The sequence below is a fragment of the Nycticebus coucang genome, chromosome 5, assembly GCF_027406575.1.
Source record: "Nycticebus coucang isolate mNycCou1 chromosome 5, mNycCou1.pri, whole genome shotgun sequence".
Taxonomy (NCBI): Eukaryota; Metazoa; Chordata; class Mammalia; order Primates; family Lorisidae; genus Nycticebus; species Nycticebus coucang.
The window spans coordinates 44,908,474-44,921,377 of NC_069784.1; the positions used below are offsets into that span (position 1 = coordinate 44,908,474).

Here is a 12,904-nt window from a genome sequence, read left to right on the forward strand (position 1 = left end):
TTATTGTTATTATTTTGAGACAGTCTCACTCTGTCACCCTGGGTAGAGTGCTGTGACATCACAACTCAGCAACCTCAAACTCTTGTTCTCAAGAGATCCTCTTGCAGGCCAGGCATGGTGGCTCACGCCTGTAATCCCAGCACTCTGGGAGGCAAGGTGGGTGGATTGCCTGAGCTCACAGGTTCAAGACCAGTCTGAGGCAGAGTGAGACCTTGTCTCTAAAAATAGCCGGGTGTTGTGGAAGGCACCTCTGCCTTTTGTGGAAGGCTCCCAGTTACGTGGGAGGCTGAGGCAAGAGAATTGCTTAAGCCCAAGAGTATGACATTGCTGTAAGCTGTGACGCCATGGCACTCTACTGAGGGCTACAGAGTGAGACTCTGTCTCCAAAAAAAAAAAAAAGAGAGAGAGAGAGATCCTCTTGCCTCAACCTCTCAAGTAGCTGGGACTACAGGCACCCGGCTACTTTTAGAAATGGGGTCTCACTCTTGCTACGGTTCATCTTGACCTCCTGCAGCGCAACCCACCTGGCTTCCCAGAGTGCTAGAATTACCAAACTGAGCCACTGTGCCTGGACCAATGAAAAATTTTAAATAAAAGAGTGGCTTTATTGGCGGCGCCTGTGGCTCAAGGAGTAGGGCAACAGTCCCATATGCCGGAGGTGGCGGGTTCAAACCCAGCCCCGGCCAAAAAATCACAAAAAAAAAAAAAAAAAAAAAAAAAGAGTGGCTTTATTAGATTAATTTAGGGGGAAGATTGCTTTGGTTGGATGAACTAGGAAGAAAAGAACAGTTACAAGGAGAATAGGGATGAGGCTATTCCTATTATTCAGAGGTGAGGAGGACCTTAATTCATGATGGGTGCCAGTGAACACAGAGATCTATATTAGTGTGACATTTCTAGAGTAAATGAACATAATCTGAGAATCCTGCAGGACACCTAAGTGGAGGTGGCAGTTGTAATACTGCTGTGCAGAGATTTGGCTAAAGATACAGATTAGTGAATCATCTGCTTTATTGGTAGCAACTGCATCCTATGGGAATGGATTGCTCAGGTTAGCTGACCCAAGACAGAGCCTTGGGGAACTCCGGCATTTAAGCAATGGGCAGAAGAAGAGAAATAGCCCATAAAAATATAGAGAGAGACCAGTAAAACAGGTAGGAAGATAATTAAAATACAGAATAGAAAGCAATAAATACCATAAAAAAGGTACAAACAAAGTAACGTGGAGTTCAGAGGAGGATTGCCACTAAGTGCCGGGAGCCAAAACATATCACAAAAATGCCCCTTGCTATCTTGATTTTACGAGCAAACTATTCTCAGGAATTCAACCGTAAACAGCAATGGTACTTTCCCCTTGCATATCTCCTCAAAAATGCACACACACACCCCCTCACCCCGCCTTAGGGTCCTTCTAGTAATTTTCCAGAAACTAGCCCCCTCCCCGCCCTGTTAGGAATAGCCCTTAGTTACTTCCTCGTTTGTGTGCTTATAAGCCCAGCTGAAAAAATAAACTCTTCGGAGCTTGATCAGACTCTTGACTTGCTCTCATTCTTTCGTGTCTCTTGTCCCCTCATTCGACTCACCCCTTTGTTTCCCAGGTCCCCGTTGAATTCTCCGCGGGCCGGGGCAACTAGGTATTTCTGAGTCTCTGTTAACTCATCTGTGAAATTCGATTGGATTACGTGGTCTCTGAAGTCCCTTTTCTTTCTAAATCTTTGAATCTATTCAGGGTCCATCATGTGCCCCTTAATATGGTGGACGACATGGAGAGATACAAGGCACAACCTCTGCTCTAGAAGAGCTTTCCCTTTACTGAGGAACCTGCTCTGCACACACACTGAACACACACGCCCAAAGGAGATGAAGATCGTTTACAATGAACGGGTGAATTTTGTGGCATAGCCTGTGGGCTGCAAATCCAGAGCAGGAAGAGAGTACAGTAATATGTGTATGGAAACTTCATGGAGGGGCGGTGCCTGTGGCTCAGTGAGTAGGGCGCCAGCCCCATATACCAAGGGTGGCAGGTTCGAACCTGGCCGCAGCCAAACTGCAACAACAAAAAACAATAGCCGGGCCTTGTGGCGAGCACCTGTAATCCCAGCTACTCGGGAGGCTGAGGCAAAAGAATCGCCTAAGCCCAAGAGCTGGAAGTTGCTGTGAGCTGTGACGCCATAGCACCCTACCAAGGGCGACAAAGTGAGACTCTGTCTCTAAAAAAGAAAGAAACTTCATGGAGGAAAAGAATATATATGGACTGGATGTGGACAGAAAATAACAATATAGGTAGAAATAAAAGTGCCAGTTCACTTACCTGACTGAACTTGAACTGACTGAACTCTCAGTTCAAATTCCTGGCTTTAAGCTATCCTCCTGCCTCAACCCTCCAAGTAGCTGGGATCACAGGTGTGCGCCACCACACCTGGCTAATTTTTCTATTTATTTATTTTATTTTATTTTATTTTTGATTTTTTGAGGCAGAGTCTCACTTTGTCACCCTCCATAGACTGCAATGGCATTATAGCTCACAGCAACCTCAAATTCTTGGGCTCAAGTGATTCTCTTGCCTCAGGCTCTCAAGTAACTGGGACTACAGGTGTCCGCCTCAACATCTGGCTAGTTTCAGAGACAGGGTCTTCAATTCAGAGACAGGCTGGTCTTGAATTCCTGATCTCAGGCAATCCACCTGCTTCTGCCTCCTAGAGTGCTAGGATTATAGGCATGAGCCACCACACCTGGCTTTTATTTGTTTATTTTAGATAGAGTTCACTCAGTCACCCTGGTGTTGAAGGCCATGGTGTCATAGCTCACAGCAACCTCAAACTCTTGGGCTCAAGTTATCCTCTTATCTCAGCTTCCTAAGTAGCTGGGACTGTAGGTACCCATAAAAATGCCCAGCTAGTTTTTTTATTTTATTTATTTATTTATTTTATTTATTTTATTTTTTTGGGTTTTTGGCCGGGGCTGGGTTTGAACCCGCCACCTCCAGCATATGGGACTGGCGCCCTACTCCTTGAGCCACAGGTGCCGCCCTAGTTTTTTTATTTTTAGTAGAAACTGGGTCTCACTTTTGCTCAGGCTGGTCTGGACCTCCTGAGCTCAAGTGATTCTCCTGCCTAGGCCTCCCAGACTGCTAGGATTACAGAAGTGAGCCACCATGTCCCATTATTATTGTTTCAAATAATAATAATAATAGCAAGATATAGCTATTTTTACTGCACAAAATGTCTGCTGGTATTATACTTTTGTGCATTGCCGATCTCACACTATAGTGGCTGCTATGGTGTGCTGCCCAGTTACTTCCCTCCCTCCAAATCTGAAGCACTCATGCCTGCCCCCAGCTTCAGGGGAGGAGACAGCTGGCAGCTCTCAGCTAAGTCCTCTCTTGGACTTGCCCTCAGATGAAGAGAATCACCTTGTCCAATGTCCCACCATCTTACCAAGAGAAACCTGTTGGCTGATGTGCTTTACAAAGGGCCAACCTTCCCACTCCAGTTAAGAAAAACCTTCAAGTGTCATCCCAGCTCCAGGGCCTCCTGTAGGGATTATTTGAGGCCTTTTTCCACATATGCAGCCCAGTTGAACATCTCCTGCTTGGTCCTGTTTCCAATACTCTTCCACAGGGGTTGATGCTAAGAACATTCCCTCATAAATTTCCTTTTTTTTTTTTTTTGTAGAGACAGAGTCTCACTTTTTTTTTTTTTTTTGTAGAGACAGAGTCTCACTTTTTTTTTTTTTTTTGTAGAGACAGAGTCTCACTTTATGGCCCTCAGTAGAGTGCCGTGGCCTCACACAGCTCACAGCAACCTCCAACTCCTGGGCTTGAGCGATTCTCTTGCCTCAGCCTCCCGAGTAGCTGGGACTACAGGCGCCTGCCACGAGACAGAGTCTCACTTTATGGCCCTAGGTAGAGAGCCGTGGCCTCACACAGCTCACAGCAACCTCCCAACTCCTGGGCTTAAGCGATTCCCTTGCCTCAGCCTCCCGTGTAGCTGGGACTACAGGCGCCCGCCACAACGCCCGGCTATTTTTTGGTTGCAGTTTGGCCGGGGCCAGGTTTGAACCCGCCACCCTCGGCACATGGGGCTGGCGCCCTACCGACTGAGCCACAGGCGCCGCCCCCTAATAAATTTCCTACATTCTAATTTCCATCTCAGAGTTTGTTTCCTGGGGAATCAAACTACAACACACATGATAATTATAGTTTTCACTCAACTTTTCATCTATGTTACTTAATGACAGAAAACATTTGTGACCCCAGAGTTTAGTTTCAGTGAGGTTCTTCAATAATTGTGACATTTGAGGCCACATGTGGTAGCTCAGGCCTGTAATCCTAGCCCTCTGGGAGGCCAAGGCAGGTGGATTGCCTGAACTCAGGATTTTAAGAAGAGCCTGAGCAAGAGAGTGACCCCGTAGGCGGGTGTGGTGTCACATGCCTGTAGTCCAACCTACTTGGGAGGCTGAGGCAAGAGGATTGCTCAAGTCTAGAAGTTTGAGGTGGCTGTGAACTGTGACACCACAGCACTCTACCCAGGGTGAAAGAGTGAGACTCTGTTTCAAATAATAATAATAATTTTGACATTTGTAGTTCAGCACATGGAAACTTCTTCCTTTTATAAAACCTGCAATATCTTTTATATGTTTTGTATGAACCAAAAAGAAAAACAACCCAAGAGTTTGAGGTTGCTGTGAGCTGTGATGCCATGGCATTCTACCAAGGGTGACAGAGTGAAAATCGGTCTCAAATAAATAAATAATAAAAATAGAAAAACCAGCCAGGCGTCCAGGCACCCGTAGTACCAGCTACTTGGGAGGCCGAGGCAAAAGTATTGTCAAGCCCAAAGTTTGAGTTTGCTGTGAGCTTTGACACTACAGCGCTCTCAACAAGGGTGACAGAGCGAGTCTCTATCTTTAAAAAAAAGGGTGGAAAGAGAGAAATTGGCCATCTATAGTGCTGGAGGCCTATGCTACTGTTTTTGCTGTTATGATGTCTTCTTTTTTAAAATATCCTTTCCTCAGCAAGACTAATAGATGCAGTTTCTGAAACAAACAACATTTTGTGCACTGTCAAGACTGAAGTAGATGAGTTTATATTGTATCTTTACAATACACACAAATTCTGTAACGGGAAACATGTATTGAAAGTGCTGGGTCTGCAATTGACAGATTGCCAAAGAACAAATTACATCCTGTGCTATAATTAAGTATTCAACAATAATGAATACTAGGAGAAAATAGCAAAGTAGCAATTATACCAATTACAATTGATTAGTTGGTATTAACATAAAAAGATGTGCTCATTGTATTATACAATATTATGCCACAAAAAGGCTCTGATGTATTAAGATATTTGACTCCACTATAAAATCCCTTTTTATAATTGATTAAATTTAGCAAATTTGGAAGGATACCAGGAATTTGTTTAACACTCATGATAAAATTTTATTTAGTTACGCTATATTTTCATTATTTTATGCTATTGTAGTTTCTAATTTTCTAATCTATTTTTTCTGTGTTACTGGAATACTAGCACTCCACTTTAAGAAACAGAAAAAAGTAAGCCAAAGATATGTAATAACTGGGATGCATCAATACCCACTATTGTTTACTTTTTGTTAGAGATTGAGATTCAAGGTGGCAACGCAACTGCTATTCTGTATATAAAGTAGGTTAGCAGGACAAGTTGGGAATCTTAGACTTTTCTTGTGAGTTGGAGATATATATATATATATATTTTTTTTTTTTAAATGTATTTTTGAGACAGAGCCTCAAGCTGTTGCTCTGGGTAGAGTGCTGTGCATCACAGCTCACAGCAACCTCCAACTACTCCTGGGCTTAAATGATTCTCTTGCCTCAGCCTCCCAAGTAGCTGGGACTACAGGTGACCACCACAACGCCCAGCTATTTTTTGGTTGCAGTTGTCATTGTTGTTTAGCAGGCCCAGGCCAGGCTTGAACCCACTACCTTTAGTGTATGTGGCAGGAGCCCTACTCACTGAACTACAGACACTGACCCAACATAAAGAACTTTTCTTTTTTTTTGAGACCAAGTCTCACTTTGTCACTCTAGGTAGAGTGCTGTGGGGGCATAGTTCACAGCAACCGCCAACGCTTGGGCTCAAGCGATTCTCTTGCCTCCTGAGTAGCTGGGACTACAAGTGCCCATCACAATGCCCAGCTATTTTAGAGATGAGGTCTCTCTCTGTCTGGCTGGTCTCGAATCTGTGAGCTCAGGCAACCCACCTGCTTCAGCCTCCCAGAGTGCTAGGATAACAGATGTGAGTCACTGCAACTGGCTCAACATACAGAACATTTATTATTATTTAGTTTTGAGACAGAGTCTTACTGTCACCCTGTGTAGAGGGCAGTGGCATCAACATAGTTCTCACTGCAGCTTCATACTCATAGACTCCAAACATCGTCCTCTGCCTCAGTCTCCTTAGCACCTGGGACTACAGGCTCACACCACAACACCTGGGTTATACCTATTTTTGAGACTGCTCTCAATCTTGTCACTCAGGTTGGAGTGCAATGACTCAATCATAGTTTACTTAACATAACCTCAAACTCCTGGCCTCCAGATCCTTCTGCCTTAGCCTCTTTTTTTTTTTGAGACAGAGTTTCATTATGTCACCCTCGGTAGAGTGCCGTGTCGTTATGGCTCACAGCAACCTCAAACTCTTGGGCTTAAGCGATTCTCTTGCCTAAGCCTCCCACGTAGCTGGGACTATAGGTACCCACCACGACATCTGTCTATTTTTTTTTAGAGACAGAGTCTCACTTTATTGCTCTCAGTAGAGTGCGGTGGTGTCGCAGCTCACAGCAACCTCCAACTCCCGGGCTTAGGCAATTCTCTTGCCTCAGCCTCCTGAGTAGCTGGGACTACAGGCGCTGCCACAAGGCCCAGCTATTTTATTGTTACAATTTGGCCAGGGCCAGGTTTGAACCCGCCACCCCTGGTATATCCACTGAGCCACAGGTGCTGCCCTGTTTTTTTTTTTTTTTGAGACAGAGTTTCACGATGTCACCCTGGGCGCTACGGCTCACAGCAACTTCAAACTCTTGGACTTAAGTGATTCTCTTGCCTCAGCCTCCCAAGTATCTGAGACTACAGGCACTTGCCACAATACCTGGCTATTTTTTTGTTGGAGTTGTCATTGTTATTTAGCAGGCCGGGGCTGGGTTTGAACTCTCCAGCCTCAGTGTATGTGGCTGGTGCTGTAACCACCGAGCCACGTCTGGCTATTTTTGTAGTTGTTGTCATTGTTGCTTAGTAGGCCCCAGCCGGGTTCAAACCCGCCAGTCTCCAAGCATGTGGCTGGTGTCCTAACCACTGAGCTACAGGCACTGAGCCTGCTTTAGCCTCTTAAGTAGCAGGAATTACAGGCACATGCTACTTTTGGCTGATTTTTTAAAAAGCTTTTTTTTTTTTTTTTTTTTGTAGAGACAGAGTCTCACTTTATGGCCCTCGGTAGAGTGCCGTGGCCTCACACAGCTCACAGCAACCTCCAACTCCTGGGCTGAAGAGATTCTCTTGCCTCAGCCTCCTGAGTAGCTGGGACTACAGGCGCCCGCCACAACGCCCGGCTATTTTTTGGTTGCAGTTTGGCAGGGGCTGGGTTTGAACCCGCCACCCTCAGTATATGGGGCCGGCGCCTTACCAACTGAGCCACAGGTGCCGCCCCTGGCAGGGGCTGGGTTTGAACCCGCCACCCTCTGTATATGGGGCCCGCGCCTTACCGACTGAGCCACAGGCACCGCCCCCTTAAAAAGCTTTTTGTAGAGATGGGGATTTGGCTATGTTGCTCAGGTCTTTTTTTTTTGTAGAGACAGAATCTCATTTTGTCGCCCTCACTAGAGTGCCGTGGCATCACACAGCTCACAGAAACCTCCAACTCCTAGGCTTAGGTGATAATCTTGCCTCAGCTTCCCGAGTAGCTGGGACTACAGGTGCCTGCCACAACACCTGGCTATTTTTTGTTGCAATTTGGCCAGGGGCAGGTTTGAACCTATGGCCAGGTTTGAACCCACCACCCTTGGTATATGGGGCTGGTTCCCGACCCACTGAGCCACAGGCACCGCCCTGTTGCCCAAGTCTTGTTGAACTCCTAGCCTCAAGTAATTCTCCTGCCTTGGCCTTCCAAAATCCTCCGGATTACAGGTGTGAGCCACCACACCCAGTAAAGGGAGATATATATACATACACACACACACGTTTTTTTTTTTGAAACAGTCTCACTTTCTTGCCCTGGTAGCGTGCCATGGGTCATAGCTCACAACAACCTCAAAAACTCCTGGCTTAAGTGATTATCTTTTTTTTTTTTTGTGGTTTTTTGACCAGGGCTGGGTTTGAACCCACCACCTCCAGCATGTGGGACTGGCGCCCTACTCCTTGAGCCACAGGCACCACCCTTAAGTGATTATCTTGCCTCAGCCTCTCAAGTACCTGGGACTACGGGCCCCTGCCACAATGCCTGGACATTTTTAGAGATGAGGTCTCCCTCTGGTTCAGGCTGGTCTTGAACTCGTGAATTCAAGTGATCCACCTGTCTAGGCCTTGCAGAGTGCTGGGATTACAGGCATATATGTATTTTTCTTTTGAGAGAGTCTCACTATGTTGCCCTGGGTAGAGTGCAATAGTGTCACAGCTCACAGCAACCTCAAATTCCTGGGCATAAGCGATTCTCCTGCTTCAGCCTTCCAGGTTGCTGGGACTACAGGCCGCCTCCATGACCGTCTATTTCTTTTTGTTGTTGTTGCCATTGTTGTTCAGCAGGCCCGGTCAGGCTTGAACCCACTGCCAGCCTTGGGGTATGTGGCCAGTGCCTTACCCACTTAGCTATGGGTGCCGCCCACATATGTATTTTTTGAGACAGAGTTTCACACTGTCACTTTGGATACAGTGCTGAGGTGTCATCACAGCTCACAGCAACCTCACTCTTGGGTTCAAGCAATCCTCCTGCCCAACCTCCTGAATAGCTGGGATTACAGGTCATAGTGCCTGGCTAACATTTTTTTTTTTGTAGAGACATAGAGTCTCACTTTACTACCCTTGGTAGAGTGCCATGATGTCACAGGACTCAGCAACCTCCAGCTCTTGGGCTTTCAGGATTCTCCTCCCAGCCTCCCCAGAAGCTGGGACTATAGGCGCCCGCCACAACACCCGTCTATATTTTGGTTGCAGTTCAGCCGGGGCTGGGTTTGAACCCGCCACCCTCAGTATATGGGGCTGGCGCCCTACTCATTGAGCCACAGGTGCCACCCAACTTTTATTTTTTTTTCAAGACCAGTCTCAAGCTGTCTAACTTAGTAGAGTGCAGTGGCATCATAGTTCACAGCAACCTCCAACTCAGGCTCAACCAACCTCTTGTCTCACTTTTGCTCAGGCTGGTCTCGAACTTGTGAGCTCAAGCAATCCATCTGCCGTGGCCTCCCAGAGTGCTAGGATTACAGGCGTGAGCCACTGAGCCCAGCCTAACTACTTTTCTATTTTTTTTTTTTTTTGCAGTTTCTGGCTGGGGCTGGGTTTGAACCTGCCACCTCTGGCATATGGGGCTGGCGCCCTACCCACTGAGACACAGACGCCGCCTTCTTTTTTTTTCTTCTTAAGAGTCTCACTTTGTTGCCCCATATGTAGAGTGCTGTAACGTCATAGCTCACAGCAACCTTCAACTCGGGCTCAAGCGATTCTCTTGCCTCAGCCTCCCTAGTAGCTAGGATTACAGGCACCCACCACAATGGCTATTATTATTATTTTTTGTTTAGCAGGCCCAGGCCAGGTTTGAACCCACCAGCCCTAGTGCACGTGGCTGGCGCCCTAACCACTGAGCAACGGGCAACCAAAAGCATATTTCTTAAAAAACAAAAAAAGGTTTCTTTATTCACCATCTGTTTCCTCCATGGTTATCTCACACTCCTGCCTAGCCCAGATTGTTTTGTTCCATCTTTTACAAAGAATCCTTTTGTTACCTATCTGGTAATCCTCCGTTTTTTTTTTTTTTTTTTTGAGACAGAGCCTTAAGCTGTCACCCTGGGTAGAGTACAGTGGCATCACAGCTCACAGCAACCTCCAACTCCTGGGCTCAAGCGATTCTCCTGCCTCCACCTCCCAAGTAGCTGGGACTATAGGCACCTGCCACAATGCCCGGCTATTTTTTAGTTGCAGCCGTCGTTGTTTGGCGGGCCTGGGCTGGATTCGAACCCACCAGCTCAGGTGTATATGGCTGGCGCCTTAGCCGCTTGAGCCACAGGTGCCAAGCCTAATCCTCCATTTCATTAAAAATTAAAAATGGGACGAAGGCCAGGCATGGTGGTTCATACCTGTAATCCTAGCACTCTGGGAGGCTGAGGTGGATGGATTTCTTGAGCTCAGGAGTTTAAGACCAACTTGAGTAAGAGCTAGACCTCATTTGTCTCTACTAACAATAGTAAAACTAGTTGGGTGTTGTGGCAGGTGCCTGTAGTCTCAGCTACCTGGGAGGTTGAGGCAAGAGAATCGATCAAGCCCAAGAGTTTGAGGTTGCTGTGAGCAGTGACTCCATGGCACTCTATCCAGGGAAAGAGTAAGACTGTAGGAGACAGAGAACCAGGCTTATCTAAGTGGCCACTGGTTCTTAAGGGAGGCGCTGGGAAGGGAACAATCTCCTAGCTAGCATGGAGATGTTTTGCTGCCTGGAGACAAGCCCTCAAGCAGCTGCAGGAGTTAATGAGGTAAGATTAGTCCTCTTTAGCAAGCAGGTGTTATACACTGAACATTCCCAGTGCAGCAGGGTGGGAGCCAAGCTGGTGGGAAAGAGCATGGGGAAAAAGAGCAGGTAGGGACCATTAAGCACGTGATCCTCAAGGGACCCTGCACTTGTTGCATAATGCTTCAACAAAAGGCCACGACAGAGGTTGTTTAGGGTTCTCTCCCTGCACCTTTGGGAAGCCCTCCTCTTGTAGGCTTGTACCTTCAATCTGTGTTGTTGTTTTTTTTTTTGTAGAGACAGAGTCCCACTGTACCACCCTCGGGTAGAGTGCCATGACGTCACACGGCTCACAGCAACCTCTAACTCTTGGGTTTACGCGATTCTCTTGCCTCAGCCTCCCGAGCAGCTGGGACTACAGGTGCTGTGTCTTGTTTTTTTTTTTTTTTTTTGCAGTTTTTTGTTTTTTGTTTTTTTTTGGCCAGGGCTGGGTTTGAACCCACCACCTCTGGCATATGGGGCCGGCGCCCTACCCCTTTGAGCCACAAGCGCCGCCCTGTGTCTTGTTTTTATTTGCATGGTGACGGGGTGCCACAGTGGGCACCGACATAAGACTCTGTCTCAAAAAAGAATAAAGTAAAAGTGGGGGGCTAAAATATGGATAAGAAGTTGTGTATGTTGTGGAAAGTTTGTTGAGCCTCACTCCTCAGTGACCTGGCTGGATCATTTGTTGGGAAAACCTCAATTTCAACTTTAGTAGATCTCTGAAAGACTCTTCCAATTTCCTTCTGGGCAGAGGGTGGAGGATGGACAGATGAATCCTAACACTCAATTTGCATTCATTCACATAATTTCTGTCTTCATGTGTAAGCCACTGCTTAGCCTGAAAGCTTTATTTATTTTTTTTGAGACAGAGCCTCAAGCTGTCGCCCTGGGTAGAGTACCATGGCATCACAGCTCACAGCAACCTCCAACTCCTGGGCTCAAGCAATTCTCCTGCCTCTGCCTCCCAAGTAGCTGGGACTACAGACGCTTGCCACAATGCCCGGCTGTTTTTTGGTTGTAGCCATCATTGTTGTTTGGTGGGCCTGGGCTGGATTCGAACCTGCCAGCTCAGGTATATGTGGCTGGTGCCTTAGCCTCTTGAGCCACAGGCACGGAGCCAGCCTGAAAGCTTTAAATAAAATTCTTGGATACAAAATAATATAGTAATTCTATGACATAATATTTATTGTTTTTGAGACAGAGTCTCATTTTGTCACCCTTGGTAGAGTGCTGTAGTAACAGCTTACAGCAACCTCAAACTCCTGGGCTTAAGTGATTCTCTTGCTTTAGCCTCCCAAATAGCTGGGACTACAGGTGACACAATGCCCAGCTATTTTTCAGAAGTGGGGTCTGCTCTTGTTCAGGCTGGTTCCAAACCTGTGAGCTTAGGCAATCCACCCACCTCAGCCCCCCAGAGTGTTAAGATTACAGGTGTGAGCCACTGCACCTGGCTATGACATAATATTTTTCTAAAGTCTTACTTATCTTAAATGCCCAAAGTTTTCGTTATGGCTATAAAAATACCATGTTAGAAAATTTTATTTTTGCTAAGATATACGAATAGAATTAACACAACAGTCCACATACTCTATGATTTCTAAACATTTAACTATCATCTGTCGCTGTGAGATGTTGCTGTCCTCATAGTTCAGATGCATTCTGTGAAAACCCAACTTTTCTTCCTTTCTACACATAAAATTAATCTGTCTTTTCAGAAGTCTTGCCGGATGTTTTCTTTGTTTGCCTCTCCATGTTGCTGCTTGAGTTGATAGATTTCATTTTCTAGTTGCACAATAGTCCGTTCAATCTCATAATTCTTACTGACCAGGGACACCCAACTAGAAAAGGGAACATTATTCAATGTAAATTCATTTAAAAAATTTTTTCTTTTAAATGTATAAATACCTGTTCACTCAGGGATATAACACTAACATTCACTTCTAATTTTTCATATTAAAAAGCGAGGTACAGGGCGGCGCCTGTGGTTCAAGGAGTGGGGCGCCGGTTCCATGTGCTGGAGGTGGTGGGTTCAAACCCAGCCCCGGCAAAAAAAAAAAAAAAAAAAAAAAAAGCGAGGTACAATTGTGGGAAAGTAGGTAAGGGTATAGGACCTCTCTGTATTCTTTCTTTTTTTTTTTGTAGAGACAGAGTCTCACTTTATGGCCCTCGGTAGAGTGC

The 12,904-nt window shown here is 46.1% G+C and overlaps 1 protein-coding gene across 7 annotated transcripts in view; it reads right to left on the minus strand.

Moving 5' to 3' along the window:
- BCAS2 (BCAS2 pre-mRNA processing factor) overlaps window positions 1-12,904 on the minus strand; it is a 156,199-nt gene that overhangs the window by 123,111 nt on the left and 20,184 nt on the right. Inside the window, exon 7 of one of the 7 annotated variants that reach the window (XR_008380050.1) lies at window positions 11,980-12,564. Coding sequence is in view for 6 of the 7 variants with exons in the window: in XM_053590530.1 (XP_053446505.1) it covers window positions 12,438-12,564 (127 nt within the window). In the remaining variant the exon portion in view is untranslated. Of the gene's footprint in view, window positions 1-11,249; window positions 12,565-12,904 lie in introns of those variants that run through there. The other 6 variants (XM_053590530.1, XM_053590529.1, XM_053590528.1 and 3 more) reach the window with 6 other exon arrangements.